General features: G+C 48.3%; 1 protein-coding gene and 1 non-coding gene across 2 annotated transcripts in view; one reads left to right on the top strand and one right to left on the bottom strand.

The window, feature by feature from the left end:
* LOC116967821 (sphingosine kinase 2-like) overlaps positions 1 to 11,709 on the top strand; it is a 30,766-nt gene extending 19,057 nt beyond the window's left edge. Inside the window, exons 3-5 of the mRNA XM_033014437.1 lie at positions 8,409 to 8,503; positions 8,903 to 9,018; positions 9,377 to 11,709. Of these exons, the coding sequence (XP_032870328.1) occupies positions 8,409 to 8,503; positions 8,903 to 9,018; positions 9,377 to 10,814 (1,649 nt within the window). The 3' untranslated portion in view covers positions 10,815 to 11,709. The remainder of the gene's footprint in view (positions 1 to 8,408; positions 8,504 to 8,902; positions 9,019 to 9,376) is intronic.
* A 4,524-nt stretch (positions 11,710 to 16,233) lies between these two features.
* On the bottom strand, positions 16,234 to 16,305 carry trnad-guc. The gene has a single exon. It is a non-coding gene; the product is annotated as a tRNA-Asp (tRNA).
* Positions 16,306 to 20,019: the final 3,714 nt, after the last annotated feature.

Below are 20,019 nucleotides of genomic sequence, written 5' to 3'. Positions count from 1 at the left end.
TATGGCGTGCACAGCCTAAAGTTGGAAGACAACTTGTTCTATTTGATCTTACTTGATTGTGCACGCCAGGTTGATTGCATTTGTCGAAACCACGTCAAGGTTGCAATTTCCCACCCCACATCTTTTCTTGTTTCTTGGTTTGTCCATTTTTGGAACCCAATCCCACGTTGAAACAAGAAGCACTGTTCCTGCAAAAAAAAAAATCCTTACCTTCACCGTTAAAGCTCGGACCAAGCATTTCCGAATGCATCCGTATCTCGCGCCATGCGACGACGTAGAGATGCGCATACGGGCCGGCGGGTTCTTCACGTAGTCTCGTCACGAGACTTCGAAATAAAATCCATTTTAGAATAAGGCTGTAATGTAACAAAATGTGGTAAAAGTGAAGGAGTCTGAATACTTTATGAATGCACTGTACTTTCCCCTTGTATACGACCTCGCAAAGTGCAACACCTCCCACTTGCTCAGATTAAACTCCATCTGCCATTTCTCCACCCACTTCTGTAGCTGATTTATATCCTGCTGTATACTTAAGACAACTTTACTCCAGCAATCTTGGTGTTTGCAAAAATGAATGGCAGGATATTCTCATATTACGATGTTGCGGGGCAGGTTCCCTGGACCAGGGCCAAGGATGGAGTATTGGTATTTGTTTATTAGTCTCAAATATTTTGAGATACAATGAAAAGCTTTACTTGCTTGCTATCCAGTCAGATTGCGCTGTTTATGAGAACAATAGAGTTGCAGAAAATAGTGTTCTATAACCATATAACAATTACAGCACGGAAACAGGCCATCTCGGCCCTACAAGTCCATGCCGAACAACTTTTTTCCCCTTAGTCCCACCTGCCTGCACTCATACCATAACCCTCCATTCCCTTCTCATCCATATGCCTATCCAATTTATTTTTAAATGATACCAACGAACCTGCAGCCACCACTTCCACTGGAAGCTCATTCCACACCGCTACCACTCTCTGAGTAAAGCAGTTCCCCCTCATGTTACCCCTAAACTTCTGTCCCTTAATTCTAAAGTCATGTCCTCTTGTTTGAATCTTCCCTATTCTCAAAGGGAAAAGCTTGTCCACATCAACTCTGTCTATCCCTCTCATCATTTTAAAGACCTCTATCAAGTCCCCCCTTAACCTTCTGCGCTCCAGAGAGTAAAGACCTAACTTATTCAACCTATCTCTGTAACTTAGCTGTTGAAACCCAGGCAACATTCTAGTAAATTCCTCTGTACTCTCTCTATTTTGTTGACATCCTTCCTATAATTGGGCGACCAAAATTGTACACCATACTCCAGATTTGGTCTCACCAATGCCTTGTACAATTTTAACATTACATCCCAGCTTCTATACTCAATGCTCTGATTTATAAAGGCTAGCATACCAAAAGCTTTCTTTACCACCCTATCTATATGAGATTCCACCTTCAAGGAACTATGCACGGTTATTCCCAGATCCCTCTGTTCAACTGTATTCTTCAATTCCCTACCATTTACCATGTACGTCCTATTTTGATTTGTCCTGCCAAGGTGTAGCACCTCACATTTATCAGCATTAAACTCCATCTGCCATCTTTCAGCCCATTTTTCCAAATGGCCTAAATCACTCTGTAAACTTTGGAAATCCTCTTCATTATCCACAACACCCCCTATCATGGTATCATCCGCATACTTACTAATCCAATTTACCACCCCTTCATCCAGATCATTGATGTACATGACAAACAACAAAGGACCCAACACAGATCCCTGAGGCACCCCAATAGTCACCTGCCTCCAACCCGACAAACAGCCATCCACCATTACCCTCTGGCTTCTCCCATTCAGCCACTGTTGAATCCATCTTGCTATTCCTGCATTTATACCCAACAGTTGAACCTTCTTAACCAACCTTCCATGAGGAACCTTGTCAAAGGCCTTACTAAAGTCCATATAGACAACATCCACTGCTTTACCCTCGTCAATTTCCCTAGTAACCTCTTCAAAAAATTCAAGAAGATTAGTCAAACATGACCTTCCAGGCACAAATCCATGTTGACTGTTCCTAATCAGACCCTGTTTATCCAGATGCTTATATATATTATCTCTAAGTATCTTTTCCATTAATTTGCCCACCACTGAAGTCAAACTAACAGGTCTATAATTGCTAGGTTTACTCTTAGAACCCTTTTTAAACAATGGAACAACATGCGCAGTCCGCCAATCCTCGGGGACTATTCCCGTTTCTAATGACATTTGAAATATTTCTGTCATAGCCCCTGCTATTTCTACACTAACTTCCCTCAATGTCCTAGGGAATATCCTGTCAGGACCTGGAGACTTATCCACTTTTATATTTTTCAAAAGTGTCAGTACTTCTTTTACTTTGAAACTCATAGCTACTCTACTAGTTTCCCTTACCTCACATAATTCAATATCCTTCTCCTTGGTGAAGAAAAGAAATTGTTCAATATCTCCCCATCTCTTTTGGCTCTGCAGATAGCTGTCCACTCTGTCTCTCCAATGGACCAATTTTATCCCTCGTTATCCTTTTGCTATTAATATAGCTGTAGAAACCCTTTGGATTTACTTTCACCTTGCTTGCCAAAGCAACCTCATATCTTCTTTTAGCTTTTCTAATTTCTTTCTTAAGATTCTTTTTACATTCCTTATACTCCTGAAGCACCTCATTTACTTCATGCTGCCTATAATTATTGTAGATCTCCCTCTTTTTCCGAACAAGATGTCCAATTTCCCTTGAAAACCAGGGCTCTTTCCAATTTTTACTGTTTCCTTTCAACCGAACAGGAACATAAAGATTCTGTACTCTTAAAATTTCCCCTTTAAATGTCCTCCATTTCTCTTCTACATCTTTCCCATAAAACAAAATGTCCCAGTTCATTCCTTTTAAATCATCTCGCATCTCATCAAAGTTAGCCTTTCTCCAATCAAAAATCTCAACCCTAGGTCCAGTTCTGACCTTCTCCATAATTATATTGAAACTAATGGTATTGTGATCACTGGACCCGAAGTGCTCCCCAACGCATACCTCCGCCACCTGTCCCGTCTCATTTCCTAACAGGAGGTCCAGCACTGCCCCTCCTCTAGTAGGTACCTCTATGTATTGCTGCAAAAAACTATCCTGCACACATTTTACAAACTCCAAACCATCCAGCCCACTTACAGAATGTGTTTCCCAGTCTATGTGTGGAAAGTTGAAATCTCCCACAATCACTACCTTGTGCTTACTACTAATATCTGCTATCTCCTTACATATTTGCTCTACCAATTCTCGTTCCCCATTTGGCGGTCTATAATACACCCTTATTAGTGTTGCTACACCTTTCCCACTTCTCAGTTCCACCCAAATAGCCTCCCTAGATGAGCCCTCCAATCTATCCTGCCAAAGCACTGCTGTAATATCTTCCCTGTAGCAATGCAACACCTCCACCTCTTGCCCCTCCAATTCTATCACACCTGAAGCAACGAAATCCTGGAATATTTAGTTTCCAATCACAGCCCTCCTGCAACCATGTTTCACTGATCGCCACAACATCATACAGGTGCACAACCTTTTATCCGAAAGCCTTGGGACCAGACACTTTTCGTAATTCAGAATTTGTCTGTCTTCGGAATGGAAATGTTTTAACGTAGATTTTAATGGCTGGCTCAGTGGTAGAGTGCTCGGCTCATATCCGCAAGGTCGCGAGTTCGCGCCTTGATCCCGGCAGTTACTCGGTCGCGAGTTTGAGTCTTCAATGTCGTTTTTTCTTGCAGAATAAATGTCTGTATGAAATGCAGTGTGTTGAATGAATTCCTGAATTTGTAAATGTGCCCGCAGAATCACCTCTCGCACTCATGTCACCCTAGCGGGGCTCTCCAGTATATTGCGCGGGAAGGTTAATAATTGACAATATGCTGCTGCCTGCCCGCTGAGTTAAAAAGTTCTCACGCAAGACTCACGATACACAGTGTATCGTGAGTCTACCGTGGGAACTTTTTAACTCAGCGGGCAGGCAGCAGAATATTGTCAATTATTAACCCTCCCGCGCAATATACCCTCACCTTCTCTTTTATGAATGGGGATTTAATTCCCCTGTCTTCGAGGACCGACCGGAGGTTCCGCTGTCACCTCTGCGGGCCGCCCTCGGTGAACGTTTTCAAGGACCTTTCTTCAAGGACCGAAAAAATGGCCGCTATTCGGAGGTTTTCGTTATTTGGATCTTCGGATAAAAGGTTGTGCACCTGTACTTCCAGATGTCTATCCAGACTCTAAGCTCATCCACCTTTCTTACAATGCTCCTAGCATTAAAATATGCACATTTAAGAAACCCCCCGTCTCTTATTCTCTGTTTATTTCCTTTTTTTTCTTTCTCCTCTTGTGTCCGAGTGCTTCCCTTTTCTGCTTCCTGCCTCCCATTCTGTCTACTAGCTTTCTCTATTTGAGTCCCTCGCCCCAACCATTCTAGTTTAAAGTCTCCCCAGTGACCTTTGCAAATTTCCCCGCCAGGATATTGGTCCCCCTTGGGCTCAAGTGCAATCCATCCTTTCTGTACAGGTCCCACCTTCCCCAAAAGAAGTCCCAATGATCCAGAAACTTGAATCCCTGCCCTCTGCACCAGTCTTTCAGCCACGCGTTTATCCTCCACCTCGCTCCATTCCTACTCTCACTGTCGCGTGGCACAGGCAGTAATCCTGAGATGGTTACCTTTTTGGTCCTTTTCCTTAACTCTCCTCCCAACTCCCCAAATCCTCCCTTCAGGACCTCTTCCCTATTTTTACCTATGTCATTGGTACCTATATGTACCACGACCTCGGGCTCCTCTCCCTCTGATTTCAGGATATCTTGGATGCGTTGAGACACGTCCGAGACCTTGGCACCTGGGAGGCAGACCACCATCCTGGTCTCCCGACTGCGTCCACAGAATCGCCTATCCGACCCCCTAACAATAGAGTCCCCAGTTACTATTGCCCTCTTCTTTTTTTCCCTACCTTTTGGAGCAATAGGGCCGGTCTCTGTGCTGTCACCCCCATCCGTACTCAAACAGGAGTACTTATTTGCAAGGTGTACCGACATTGGAGTACTCACTCGTTCATGCCTCTGCCCCTTGCCCTTCCTTAGCGTGACCCACATGTCTCTCTCCCGTGGTTTTGGAGTGACCACCTCCCTATAACTCTCCTCTATGACCTCCTCACTCTCCCTGACCAGACAGAGGTCATCGAGCTGCTGCTCCAGGATCCTAATACGGTCCCTTAGGAGCCCCATCTCTCTGCACCTGGTGCAGATGTGGACGTCTGGAGGGCCATCCAACACCATGACCTCCCACATCTGACATCCAGTACAGTACACTGCTCTGACTGTCATTCTCTCGCCTTACCCTGGATCCGATACCAGTATAATACAATAGAAACTGCTGGGAGAAATCAGCAGGTATCTGACTCACAAACAGCTGCTCCCTCTTGACCTTTAAACTGCACCTTTATTATATAAACAAAAAGCGCTGTACCTTTAGCCCACTGTACCTTTACTAAAGCACAGTACCTTTAGCCCACTGTACCTTTAGCCCACTGTACCTTTAGCCCACTGTACCTTTAGCCCACTGTACCCTTAACTAAAGCACTGTACCTTTAACCAGAACCAGTTCTAGCATTACAGCATTGCATTTAAAGAGTGCAGACTATTAAAAAGCACAAGTTTCACAGTGAGGTAGATGTAATATCAGGACTATACCCTATCTTATTAAAGGTTCTCTTATTAAAGGGCGCTCTTTTAGAAAGGAGGTGAGGAAGAACTTCTTTAGTGAGAGGGTAGTTAATCTGTGGAGGGCTGTGGAGGCCACGTCAGTGGATATTTTTTAAGGCAGTGATAGACAAATTCTTGATTAGAATGGGTGTTGTGTTATGGGGAGAAGGCAGGAAAATGGGATTAGGAAGCAGAGATCAGCCATGATTGAATGGCGGAGTAGACTCGATGGGCTGAATGGCCTAAATCTACTATAAATTGGGAAGACCGTTCGGCAGTCTGATAATAGTGGGGACGAAGTTGGAGGGACAGCATCTCATATGTCGCTTCGGCATCTTACAGCCCAGTGGTATGAATATTGATTTCTCTCACTTTAAGTGACCCCGGCATATATTCATTCATTCATTCATTCATTCATTCATTCATTCATTCATTCATTCATTCATTCATTCATCATTCATTCATTCATTCATTCATTCATTCATTCATTCATTCATCATTCATTCATTCATTCATTCATTTTTTCTTTCTCTCTCTCTCTCTCTCTCTCTCTCTCCCTCTCTCCCCCCTCTCTCTCTCTCTCTCTCCCTCTCTCTCTCTCTCTCCCCCTCTCCCTCCCCCTCTCTCCCTCTCTCCCCCTCTCTCTCTCTCTCTCCCTCTCTCTCCCTCTCTCTCCCTCTCTCCCCCTCTCCCCCCCTCTCCCCCCCTCTCCCCCCCTCTCTCCCCCCCCTAAGTCAGAATGTGCACTATTTCACATTACAGTGTTGTGTCGGTACAAGATATTGACTATGGGCACTGTGTGCTCAGTTCAGAGCAAAGATAATAGAGGAGCTCCTCTATAATCTTTGGTGCAGAGATCATAGTGGTGATGGCCTTGGCGTAGCAACTTTGTTATCTTGTGGTGTGTGATTTGATGGACCTGTAACGCTTTCCTGAGGGCAACATGGCAAACAAATGATGTGCGGGATGAGATGAGCCCTTTAGTCTGCGTGATGCTTTCCGCAGGCAACGAGAGCAATAGATCTCTTCCAGGACAGGCAGGTTTGTGTTGGTGATCTTCTGGGCTGTATTGATGACTGCAGAGTCTTCCTGTCAGCCACAGAACTGTTGCCGTACCACACCAGGATTCCATGTGTCAGGACACTCTCTATGGAGCAACGGTAGCATGACACTAGCAGCTGTTGTGGCAAGTTGACTTTCCTGAGTGATCTTAGGAAGTAACAGCCTACAAAGGCCTGTTACCTTTATCATCGTTACTTTTTTTGCATATGTTTCATTCATATTCTTTATCTCTCCACATCATCGTCTATATCTCTCGTTTTCATGTCCTATGACTTTCAGTCTGGAGAAGGGTCTCGACACGAAACATCACCCATTCCTTCTCTCCAGAGATGCTGCTGACCTGCTGAGTTACTCCAGCTTTTTGTGTGTATCCTGGATCTGGTGATAAGTGCTTTAAGCCTTTGTATCAATTTCATAATGAAAAGGGGGTGCATGTGGCCCTTGAGTATGTTGTCTGCTTTATAAGGCAGCGAGAAGTGCAGATGTGTGATGGACTGGGCTGCGTCCACAACTCTTTGCGATTTCTTGTGCTTTTAGGCAGAGCAGTTGCCAAACCAAGCTATGATGCATCCTGATCAGATGCTTTCTGCGGTACATCTGCAGTAATTGGGAAGATTTAGAAACATAGAAACATAGAAAATAGGTGCAGGAGTAGGCCATTCGGCCCTTCAAGCCTGCACCGCCATTCAATATGATCATGGCTGATCATCCAACTCACTATCCTGTACCTGCCTTCTCTCCATACCCCCTGATCCCTTTAGCCACAAGGGCCACATCTAACTCCCTCTTAAATATAGCCATTGAACTGGCCTCAACTACATTCTGTGGCAGAGAATTCCAGAGATTCACCACTCTCTGTGTAAAAAATATTTTTCTCATCTCAGTCCTAAAAGATTTCCCCTTTATCCTTAAACTGTGACCCCTTGTTCTGGACTTCCCCAACATCGGGAACAATCTTCCTGCATCTAGCCTGTCCAACACCTTAAGAATTTTGTAAGTTTCTATAAGATCCCCCCTCAATCTTCTAAATTCTAGCGAGTACAAGCCGAGTCTATCCAGTCTTTCTTCATATGAAAGTCCTGACATCCCAGGAATCTGTCTGATGAACCTTCTCTGTACTCCTTCTATGGCAAGAATGTCTTTCCACAGATTAGGAGACCAAAACTGTACGCAGAGATATGTTGGAGATTGTTGGAGATACGCTGAACATCCTTGGTCATTTGATGACGTAGAAACATTAGTGTGCTTTCTTAGCCATAGGTTGGTGCAGAACAAATTGTGGGTGATATTTACTCTCCTCTCATCCATCTTCCTTTTGTCACCTCAGACACAAGATCATTTAAATTTGTGAGGTTCTGAAAGTAGGGGAAGGGAAGTGGAGAGGGGGAAGGAAAGAGACACGAGTTGTGACAGGGGGTATGGGAGCTTGGGAATTCCCTGCCCTAGGAAGAGGAAGCGGGTGTGATAATGTATCCGAAGTCGCTGGAGTGTTGTGGGGTGTTCGCTGTAAAGGCAAATTCTGTAGAGAGGCATAAAAGTGAGCAGGCAGTCAGTCGTGAGTCTTGGAGAGTGGGCATGGAGTCAGATGGACTAACCACTCTCACACTCTCTCAACAGATCATCAGAATCACGCCTGGCAACTGGTTCAAGAGATCAAACTGTCTGAGTGGGATGGCATTGTGGTTGTATCTGGTGACGGACTGCTGCATGAGGTAAGGCTCACATCTCCCCGTCCCTTCACAAGCTCTGGGGTCAAACATGGAGCAGAGCTCTCTCCGCACTGTTCCTCCACATATTCCCGGGGTCAGAAACAATGCTACGTCCCATCACACGGCCTGGGTCAGACAAGGAACGAAATGCCCTCTGCATTGTCCTGCCATACTCCCTAGGCCAGAAATAGGGTGAAGCGCCCTCTCTCTGTACCATTCCATCAAGCACTCCAGAGGTGAAACATAGAGCGAAGATCTCACTGCATTGTTCCTTCACACATCCTCGGGCCAGAAATAATGTCAAGCTCCTTCAGCACCGTCCCATCACACACTCCCCAGACGGGTCATCGAGTGAAGCTCTCTCTCCACGCTCCCGTCACGCTGTCTCCTTGCGTTTGGCAGGTGATCAACGGGTTGATGTCCCGAGCAGACTGGAAAGCAGCGATGAAGATGCCGCTGGGAATCATCCCGGCTGGATCAGGGAATGCCCTGGCTGCTGCTGTTAATCACAATGCAGGGTGAGTGTTAGCAAATTCTGGATCAGTGAGGGAGCCAGGGGGGGCAGGAGCCAATGGTCAGGGAGGGGAAGGAGAATGGGATCTTTGAGGGGGGGAGGAAGTGATGTGGATGGTGGAGAGGAGTGAGTGGCCTCTGGTGTAGGAAGGGAGGAGTGAGGGGCCTGTGTTGCACGAGGGAGTGAAGCCTCTGGTGAATTGAGGTGAGAGTGAGACGTCTGGCGGAGGGGGAGAGTGTGGGGCCTGGGGGGGGGGGGCAGTGGAGAGGGAGTAGAGGCAGTGAGTGATTGGAGTAGGCGGGAGGGTGAGGGAAGGATCTCAGCACTAACTCATTGTCCACCTCCTTCCCCAACTCTGCCAGGTTCCGCATGTCCACTGGGGTGGAGCTCCTGGTGAACTGCGTGCTCCTGCTGTGCCGAGGGTCGGGCCGGGGTCTGGCCACGCCGCTAGACCTGGTGTCGGTCACCACGGCGACGGGCCGCCGCCTCTTCTCCTTCCTGTCCGTGGCCTGGGGCTTCGTGGCGGACGTGGACGTGGAGAGCGAGCGTCTTCGCCGGGCCGGGCCCGCCCGCTTCACCCTGGGGACCCTCGGTCGCCTGGCCACACTTCGCCGCTACCCCGGACGCCTCTCCTACCTCCCGGCCGTCCCACGCCTCCGCCGCAGCGGCACCCTCTCCCCCGGACCCCCGCCCTCTCGCCCGCCGCTTGGACGGACCCTCTCCGACTCGGGGCCCTGGGGCAGGGGCCACGACCACTCCCCGCCCCCCTTCTCGGCTTACGAGGGCTTCTCATTCGAGGGGGCTTCCTTCGCCGAGGAGGAGGAGGAGGAGGATGATGAGGTGGGTGCGGAGGGAGGGGAGGCAAGAGCCGTGCTGCTTAACTCTGAACGGGAGAACCATACGCGCAAGGACCCTGCTGTGGTGAGCTCTAACGGGGGCTCAACACCCGAGGGTCTCAGTTCAGAAAACTCCAACATCTCCGCCTCTAAAGACCCTCGCCTGGGTTGTGGAGGGCCCTCGGTGCGTGTGAGTCACGATCTAGGGAACGCTGATATCTGTGCGCAAAATGACCCTGGTCCTGTAAACTCTGAAGAATTCCCCGCTCAAGAGCAGCCTCGTCTAATGGTCGAACGAAACTCGGCGAGGGAGGGTCACGTTCAAGGGAGCACTAATAACCTGGCCCGTAAGGCACCTGGTTCACACAGCCCTGAAGTGAACAACCGTGTCAGTCAGGACCCTGGTCTAATCACCTCTGAAATGGGTATCCCAGCTTCTGGGAGTGTTGGCCGGCTGAGTGACGGGGACATTTCCGGACCCCAGGGACCAGGAGGCGGCGTCCGCATCCAGCGGCCCCCCTCTGCCCTCCCGTTGCCCCGGGATGATCTCCTGCCCCCGCCGGGCGCGCCGCTGCCCCAGGACTGGGTGACGGTGGAGGGCGACTTTGTGCTGGTGCTGGCTATCTACCAGAGCCACCTGGGGGCCGAACTGATGACCGTCCCGTCTGCACAGTTTGCCCAGGGCGCCATCCACCTCTGCTACGTGATGGCGGGCATCTCCCGCGCCTCCCTGCTCCGCCTCTTCCTGGCCATGGAGAAGGGTGCGCATTTCGACCTGCGCTGCCCGCACTTGACCTACGTCCCCGCCACCGCCTTCCGAATCGAGCCCCTGGGCGGCCGGCCGGGCATCGTCACCGTGGACGGGGAGAGGGTGGAGTACGGGACCGTGCAGGGGCAGATCCACCCCGGCCTGGCCCGGCTCGTCACCGGCTTTCCCCCCTCGCCTCCAGCCAGCGGACCCTGAGAGCCGCCCTGGCAATCCTCTATAACCTCGCCACCTCTCCTGCTCTTCCCTGGCACCTACCGACATCCCGACCCTTCCCCCGGATCATTTTCTCGCCATCCCTCCCCCATTGAGATCCTTCTTCACCCGCTCTCCCTTTTCCGCGCTCTCCTCTATATTTCTTCTCATCTCTCATCTCTCCTGTCCACAAAGCGGGAAACACACGGACATTCCCTGGGGAGAGGGAAAATCCTATGGTACGTCAGTGCGCATTTTGCACAGCGCCCCCGGCTTGGTTTGGAGCAGGGGGTGGGGGTGAGACCCCTGTCCCCTGCACACCACTAACCCCCTCATCTCCCTCCCCGAACCACGAATATTCGGGTTGGGATGCACTAGCACTAAACCTCAGTTTCTCGCTCGAGGTCCCTCCCATTTACCTGTCTCCGCAGACGGGACCTCGGGTCAGAAATCGCCCGCACCTCCCAACCTTTGTCTTTGTGTTATGTGTAATTTATTAACTGAAATCATTTTGGTGCTTAACAATGGGAGCAAAGTACGATATTGGGAGTATTTTACGCTGGGGATTATTTGATTTGATATGATTAGCGGCGCGCTTTGTGATCCGCGGGCGAGGGTGGGGAGGCACTGCGGAGAGTTGCCGCCATCTCCCTGTCCCGTTATCATCCTCTCCCCGGAGGGAAGGAACTGGAAGTTTTTGGAATCGAGCGAGTGAGGGCACATTTTGCCTCGCTCCACGATGGCAGCTCACCCCTCTCTCCCCCTTCCCCGGAGGGTTGCGGTGGAGGGGCGGGAGAGTGGGAGGGGCGCCTGTCTGCCTTCTCGGAGTCGGAGAGGAACGGCTCACGACCCTCCTCCCCCCCCTCTCCGCGGCGTTCGATGATTAAAGCAATAATTATAATAAAGAAGTGTGTCTCAAATTGATCTCCGAGGGAACGGCTCTTGTTTTAAACGCACCGCAACCCTCCGCCAGCGAAACGAAACATGTAATTTGGCCCATCGTGCCTGAATTTGACATAATGCAGGGCCTTCCGATTCAATATCCACAGGAGTCAAGTCAAGTTTACTCGTCACATACATATAGGAGATGTGCAGTGAAAAGAAAAGTGGCAATGCTCGCGGACTTTGTGCAAAAAACAAACAAACTACAAAATGGAACAGAATCAAATATTCTTTTACATATTAAATATTGTGGGTGGAAGGAAAAAGGGGGAAAACCCAGCAATACTTAAAAAAACAGTAGAATGGTACAAAATGGGGGGATCTTATACAAACGTACAACATTCTTAAGGGTTGGACAGGTAGTTGAGGTCAGTTCATTGGGTATATTTATGAGGGAGTTAGATGTGGCTAAAGGGATCAGGGGGTATGGAGAGAAGGCAGGTACAGGATACTGAGTTGGATGATCAGCCATGATCATATTGAATGGCGGTGCAGGCTCTAATGGCCTACTCCTGCACCTATTTTCTAAGTAAAGTTAGTCGTTGGTGAGATAGTTGCCTGGCCGTAGCAGCTGGAACAGTCTGTTGCAGGGGTGGAAGGGGTCTCCCATGATCTTATTGGCTGTGGAGTTGCACCTCCTGATGTATAGTTCCTGCAGGGGGGCGAGTGAAGTTCCCATAGTGCGTTCGGCCAACGCACTACTCTGCAGAGCCTTCTTGTCCTGGGCAGAGCAATTCCCAAACCAGATTGTGATATTTCCGGACAAGATGCTTTCCACAGCCACTGAGTAGAAGCACTGGAGGATCCTCGGAGATGCTCTGAATTTCCTCAATTGGAGGGAGGGAGTTTGGCTGTAGGCGCGGAATCGACGCATCCACATGCCAGAGGTATTCTCAGTGAAATCTCAGAACGGACGAGCTATCGTAGAGGCGTTCAGTGACATTTTAAGATGAAGAGGTGCATCTGTAATCTTTGAGTGAGATGGAGGGGGAGCATTAACATTCCGCTAATCTTAGATGGGAAGTAAATTCTTGAAGTTGGATTGGTTGAAGTCACCAGCGATGATGAGCAGGGTAAAGGAGTTTTCTGCTTCAATGAAGTAGATACCTCAGAATAATTCCCCCACTGCGGTGGCTCGCAATGATATATAGTCCACAGACAGAACAGTGGGAATGAATTCCCTTGGTTAGTTGAAGGGACGGCACATTATGAACAAATATTCCACGTGGTCTGATCAACCGCACAAATCGTTTGTGAACCACACGGAATATTGTGTGCGATTCTGACCTGAAATCTATTGGACGGCTGTCGCCAAGGTGGAAAAGTTGCAGAGAAGATGCATCAGGTTGTCAGAGGGATGCGAGTTATAAATAGAGGCCAGCAACTCTGCCGTGAGGCACATGTAGCATTTTGTGGTACAGGTATATTAAATCATGAAAGGTATGGGAAAGATGGTCGCTCGCTGCCTTTTCCCAGGGCTGGGCTGTATAAAACTGGAGGACGCAGAATTAAGGTGAGCGCAGAGCGATTTAAGATAAGCCAAGGGACAACTTTTGATGTAGATGGCAGTCGGCATACAGTGCATTCAGAAGGTATTCAGACTCCCTTCACTGTTTCCACATTTTGTTACATTACAGCCTTATTCTAAAATTGATGAAATTAATTTTTTCTCATCAATCTACACACAATACCTCAAAGGGAAAACAGGTGTTTAGACATTTTTTCAAAATAATTTAAAAGAATTAACTGAAATATCAGATTTACATAAGTAGTCAGACCCTTTGCTATGGCACTCAAAATTGAGCTTCGGTGCATCCTGTTTTTATTGATTATCCGTGAGATGTTTCTACAACTTGATTGGAGTCCACCAGTGGTAAATTAAATTGAATGTAAATGATTTGGAAAGGCAAACACCTGTCTATATAAGGTTCCGCAGTCGACATGGTGGCCGATTAGGAAAAGGGGAGATGCAACGAGACCTGGGTGTCATGGTGCACCCGTCATTGAAAGTAGGCATGCAGGTGCAGCAGGCAGTGAAGAAAGCGAATGGTATGTTAGCATTCATAGCAAAAGGATTTGAGTATAGGAGCAGGAAGGTTCTACTGCAGTTGTACAGGGTCTTGGTGAGACCACACCTGGAGTATTGCGTACAGTTTTGGTCTCCAAATCTGAGGAAATACATTCTTGCCATAGAGGGAGTACAGAGAAGGTTCACCAGACTGATTCTTGGGATGTCAGGACTTTCATATGAAGAAAGACTGAATAGACTCGGCTTGTACTCGCTAGAATTTAGAAGATTTAAGGGGGATCTTATAGAAACGTACAACATTCTTAAGGGGTTGGACAGGCTAGATGCAGGAAGATTGTTCCCGATGTCGGAGAAGTCCAGAACAAGGGGTCACAGTTTAAGGATAAGGGGGGAATCTTTTAGGACCGAGATGAGAAAAACTATTTTCGCACAGAGAGTGGTGAATCTCTGGAATTCTCTGCCACAGAAGGCAGTTGAGGCCAGTTCATTGGCTATATTTAAGAGGGAGTTAGATGTGGCCCTTGTGGCTAAAGGGATCAGGGGGTATGGAGAGAAGGCAGGTACAGGACACTGAGTTGAATGATCAGCCATGATCATATTGAATGGTGGTGCAGGCTCGAAGGGCCGAATGGCCTATTCCTGCACCTATTTTCTATGTTTCTATGACAGTGCGTGTCAGAGCAAAAACAAAGCCACGAAGACAAAGGAATTATCCGTATACCTCCGAGACAGGATTGTGGCGAGACAGAGATCTGGGGAAGGGTATAAAATAGTTTCTGTGCATTGCAGGTCCCGAAGAGCATTCTTAAATGCAAGAACTTTGAGACCACCAGGACTCTTCATAGAGCTGGCCACCCGACCAAACTGAGCAATCGGGGGAGAATGGCCTTGGTCAGGGAGGTGAGCAAGAATCCGATGGTCACTCTGACAGAGCTCCAGAGTTCCTCTATGGAGATGGGAGAAACTTCCAGAAGGGCAACTATATCTGCAGCCCCCACCAATCTAGCCTTTAAGGTAGAGTGGCCAGATGGAAGCCACTCCTCAGTAAAAGGCACATGACAACCCGCTTGGCCTTTGCCAAAGGCACCTAAACAAGAGTCTCTGGTCTGATGAAACCAAGATTGAACTATTTGGCCTGAATGCCAAGTGTCACGTCGGTAGGAAACCAGGCACCGCTCATCACCTGGCCAATACCATACCTACGGTGAAGCATGGTGGTACAGCATCATGCTGTGGGGATGTTTTTCAGCGGCAGGAACTGGAAGACTAGTCAGGATCGAGGGAAAGAAGAACGGAGCAAAGTACAGAGAGATCTTTGATGAAAACCTGCTCCAGAGCGTTCAGGACCTTAGACTGAGGCAGAGATTCACCTTCCAACAGGACAACGACCCTAAGCACACAGCCAAGACAATGCAGTAGTGGCATCGTGACAAGTCTGTGAATGTCCTTGAGTGGCCCAGCCAGAGCCTGGACTTGAACCCGATCGTATATCTCTGGAGGGACCTGAAAATAGCTGTGAATCGACGCTCCCCATCCAACCTGACAAAGCTTGAGAGGATCTGCAGAGAAGAATGGGAGAAATTCCCCAAGTACAGGAGTGCCAAGCTTGTAGAGTCATACCCAAGAAGACGTGAGGTTGTAATCGCTGCCAAAGGTGCCTCAACAAAGTACGGAGTAAAGGGTCTGAATACTTATGTAAATGTGATATTTAAGTTATTTATTTTTAATTACTTTGTAAAAATTTCTATACACCTGTTTTCGCTTTTTTATTATGGGGTATTGTGTGTAGATTGATGATTCAAAAAATTAATGTAATCAATTTTAGAATAAGGCTGTAACGTAACAAAATGTGGAAAACGTGAAGGGGTCTGAATAGTTTCTGAATGCACTGTATGTTTCATCTAGTTTAGTTTAGAGATACATCGCGGACGTTTAGTTTAGAGATTCCGTGCAGACCAGCGTAACACTAGCCTACACACTATAGAGAATAGGCAATCGGCAATAGGTGCAGGAGTAGGCCATTCGGCCCTTCGAGCCAGCACCGCCATTCAATGTGATCATGGCTGATCATCCCCGTTCCTGCCTTCTCCACATATCCCCTGACTCCGCTATTTTTAAGAGCCCCATCTAGCTCTCTCTTGAAAGCATCCAGAGAACCTGCCTCCACCGCCCTCTGAGGCAAAGAATTCCACAGACTCACCACTCTCTGTGAGAAAAAGTGTTTCCTCGTCTCCGTTCTAAAGGGCTTACTTTAGACCGTGGCCCCTGGTTCTGGACTATGTTTACATTTACCATTTACCAAGCCAATTTACCTATTGTACGTCGTTGGAGTGCGGGAGGAAGCCGAAGATCTCGGAGAAAACCCACGTAGGAAACGGGGAGAACGTACAAACGCCGGTCAGAGAGCATCCGTAGTCAGGTGTCCGCGCCACCGTGCCGTGTAAAATTAAACTCCCCGTCGGGGAATTGAACCCCGGTCTCCCGCGTGACAGGCGGGGATACTCACCACTATACTAACGAGGAACTGATATACATGTTCATTTTTATTCGTCTTTATCTTTATCTTTATTGTTATTGTCTTTATTTTTAAGTTTGGTATAACTTGAACAGTTGTGCTTAGCCACTGAGCATCGCCCAGTGGAAAATGAGATCTAAAAAAAATGCATGATGTTTCTTCTGGATTCGGGAATCATGGAAGTGAGCATCTGATACTTCGGTTACAAGAAAAACATAGAAACATAGAAAATAGGTGCAGGAGGAGGCAATTCGGCCCTTCGAGCCAGCACCACCATTCATTGTGATCATGGCTGATCGTCCCCAATCAATAACCCGTGCCTGCCTTCTCCCCATATCCATTGACTAAACTAGCCCCTAGAGTTCTATCTAACTCTCTCTTAAATCCATCCAGTGACTTGGCACCCACTGCCCTCTGTGGCAGGGAATTCCATAAATTCACAACTCTCTGGGTGAAAATGTTTTTTTCTCACCTCAGTCTTAAAATGACCTCCCCTTTATTCTAAGACTATGGCCCCTAGTTCTGGACTCGCCCAACATTGGGAACATTTTTCTTGCATCTAGCTTGTCCAGTCCTTTTATAATCTATATTACTAAAACTCTATTCTTGACCGGTTTTGGCTTTATGTGCTGCGGTTTCCGAGAGTACGCCGCCACCTACGGCCGTCATTGTTGGTCACCTCGCTCCCCCTTCGCCGCATGTGTGCCGAGGATTTTTCCCGTCGATGAAAATTGACAGAGATATTAATGTTTTTACAACATTTCCCATTCTCTCTGCTGCCCCTGCTGGAGGGAGGGAGAAGGACTATAAAACCAGGAAGTGGTGTGCCTCAATCAGTCTCTGCAAGAGGTGTGCCTCAATCAGTCTCTGCAAGTGGTGTGCCTCAATCAGAGCTTTGAATGACACTGACAAATGTCTACAGCACTGTGAGTACCCTTAATTTGGTTTGAAAATGAAAATATGGTTAGAGGTAAAAAAGCACTGCCTGCAAATGGTTGTTTGGGTTGAAGTAAAAAGGCCCTCTCTCTTCCCCCTCCTCCCTCTCCTCTACCCTCCCTCTCCTCTCCCCCCTCTCCTCTCCCCTCTCCACTGCCCCTCTCATCTCCCCCTCCTCTCCCCCTCTCTCCCCCTCTCCTCTGCCCCCCTCTCCTCTCCCCCCACTCCTCTCCCCCGCTCTCCTCTCCCCCGCTCTCCTATCCCCCCCTCTCTCCCCCCTCTCCTCCTCCCCCCTCTCCTCCAATCCCCCCCTCTCCTCCCCCCCACCTCCCCCACCTCTCCTCCCCCCTCCACCCCCTCCCCCACCGTCCCTCCCCTAAACCCCCCTCCCCTCCACACACCCCTGCCTTCTCCCTGCTCCCCACCTCTTCCCGCCCCTCATCTAACCCCCCTCTCAGCACTCCCTCTCTCTCCCCCCTCTCTCCCCTCTCTCTCTCTCCCCCCCCTCTCCTCCCCCCTCTCTCCTCCCCCCCCTCTCTCTCCCCCCTCCTCCCCTCTATTAGCGTGAGTGCGGGAGGGGGGGGGGGGTAGTTAGTGTGTGATGCTGCATGCCGCCTCCCCCCCCCACAACCGCACGTTGGGGGAACAGACCCAACGGGTCTGCACTTGGTCTAGTTTTATATGTTTCTATAAGATATCCCCTCATCCTTCTAAACTCCAGTGAATACAAGCCTAGTCTTTTCAATCTTTCCTCATATGACAGTCCCTCCATCCCAAGGATCAATCTCGTGAACCTACGCGAGGGCCTTGATAAAATTGTCCCAAATATGGAACGAGCTGTTAGTGAAAGCTGTCGGAGCCGGTCCAATACAATGTTTAAAACCTCTAGACAGGTACACGGAGAGAAAGTATTTAAAGGGGGGTGGGCCAAACGCAGGCATATGGGGCGAGTTTAGTTAGATATATTTCTTGGCATGGAGGAGCGGAATCCGAAGGGCATGTTTTTGTGCTGTACGATCCATTGCGTCTATAAATAGCGCGCCCATTGTACGACTGGAGTATTTCATGTTCTGTGTAGGGAGTCGGCTTTTTATTGTGTTTCCAGGATTAGCCAGTATTGGATATCCTTTCGGAACCCAAGAGCATTTTGTTTGAACGATAAACAAAGGCTTGTTTTGTTGTATCGGTTGCTGCGAGGGTTTGGAATGTTTAATTTTAGCACATGGAACAATGTTGACATCCGCTCGATCCCCGCTGCAGAATTACCGGACACTGTGCAAGTTCGATCTGTTGTAGGATGGGGACATCAAGTGGACGGATGAAGTTGTGCAACCGAGCGTGAAACGACTATTTAGTAAATGAATGGATTCGTTTTGGGACAATTTCATCAGCCCGCCGCGTTTCCTTTTGTAACTTCTTTTACAATGTCACCCATTCCATCTATCCTGAGATGCTCACTTCTCTGGCTCCCCAATCCAGAGGAAATATCAAGCGTTTTTTGTCTATTTTTTTCAGTGGGCAGTGCTCTGCGAGGAAGTACAACTGCTCAAGTTATACCAAACTTCAGAAAAAGATGAACAATGTGGATACAACGAACTGCTTGAGTCTTGAGTAAAACACAAAGTGCTGGTGTAATTCCGGTGTCAGACAGAATTTCCGGAATCCATCGATAGCAGACGCTTCAGGTCTCGTCCCTTTTTCACACTAATTAGTGGACAAAGAGAAAGCTGGAAAAGAGGTGGAGGCTGCAAAGTGATCGGTGGAAAATAGACAAAACATGCTGTGGTTACTCAGCGGTACATCAAGGCAACATCTCTGGATATAAGGAATGGGTGACGTTTCGGGTTGAGACCCTTCTCCAGACTGACAGTCAAGAGAGAGGGAGACATCAAGATATGGAAGGGTAAGGTGAGAGAGATCAAACGGGACCATTAATCAAGGAACAAGTGGAATAGATCATAGTTAGCTAGGGGAAGGTGACAACGAGGCATAACAAAGTCCAATTTAATCAGGAACACTGTCAAACTAGACGGATAACTAGGACGGAGAGGGAAAGCAAGGGTTACTTGAAGTTAGATAAGTCAATATTCATTCCGCTAGTTTGAAAGCCGGCCACGCGAAATATGAGGTGCTGTACCTCCAATTTGCGTTGGGCCTCATCCTGACAGTGGAGGAGGCCCAGGACGGAAAGGTCTGTATGGGATTGGGAGGGGGAGTGAAGGTGTTCGATCCTGAGTACAAATGCTGTCTGAACGGTGTTTCTACGATCTCCCCGTGACTCTGGTTTTCCACGGGTGCCTCCTCTTTATTCTTAGACTGTGGCCCCTGGTTCTGGACTCGCCCAACATTAGGGACAAAAATTCCTACATCTAGCTTGACCAGTCCTTTTATAATTTTATGTTTCTATAAGATACCCCCTCATCCTTCTAAACTCCAGTGAATACACGCCTAGTCTTTTCAATCTTTCCTCATATGACAGTTCCGCCATCCCACGGATCAATCTTGTGAACCAACGCTGCACCGCCTCAATCACAAGGATGTCCTTCCTCAAATTGGGAGACCAAAATTGTGCACATTACTCCAGATGTGGTCCAGAGCCCTATACAACTGCAGAAGAACCTCTTTACTCCTATACTGAAATCCTCTTGTTATGGCCAACATTCCATTAGCTTTCTTCACTGCCTGCTGTACCTGTAAGCCAACTTTCTGTGACCGGTGTACAAGGACGCCCAGGTCTCGCTGCACCTCCCCCTTACCTAGCATAACCCCATTGAGATAATAAGCTG

This window comes from Amblyraja radiata, chromosome 41, assembly GCF_010909765.2.
Source record: "Amblyraja radiata isolate CabotCenter1 chromosome 41, sAmbRad1.1.pri, whole genome shotgun sequence".
Taxonomy (NCBI): Eukaryota; Metazoa; Chordata; class Chondrichthyes; order Rajiformes; family Rajidae; genus Amblyraja; species Amblyraja radiata.
The sequence above is the reverse complement of the archived record's forward strand: the minus strand, read 5'-3'. Positions and strand labels throughout refer to the sequence as shown.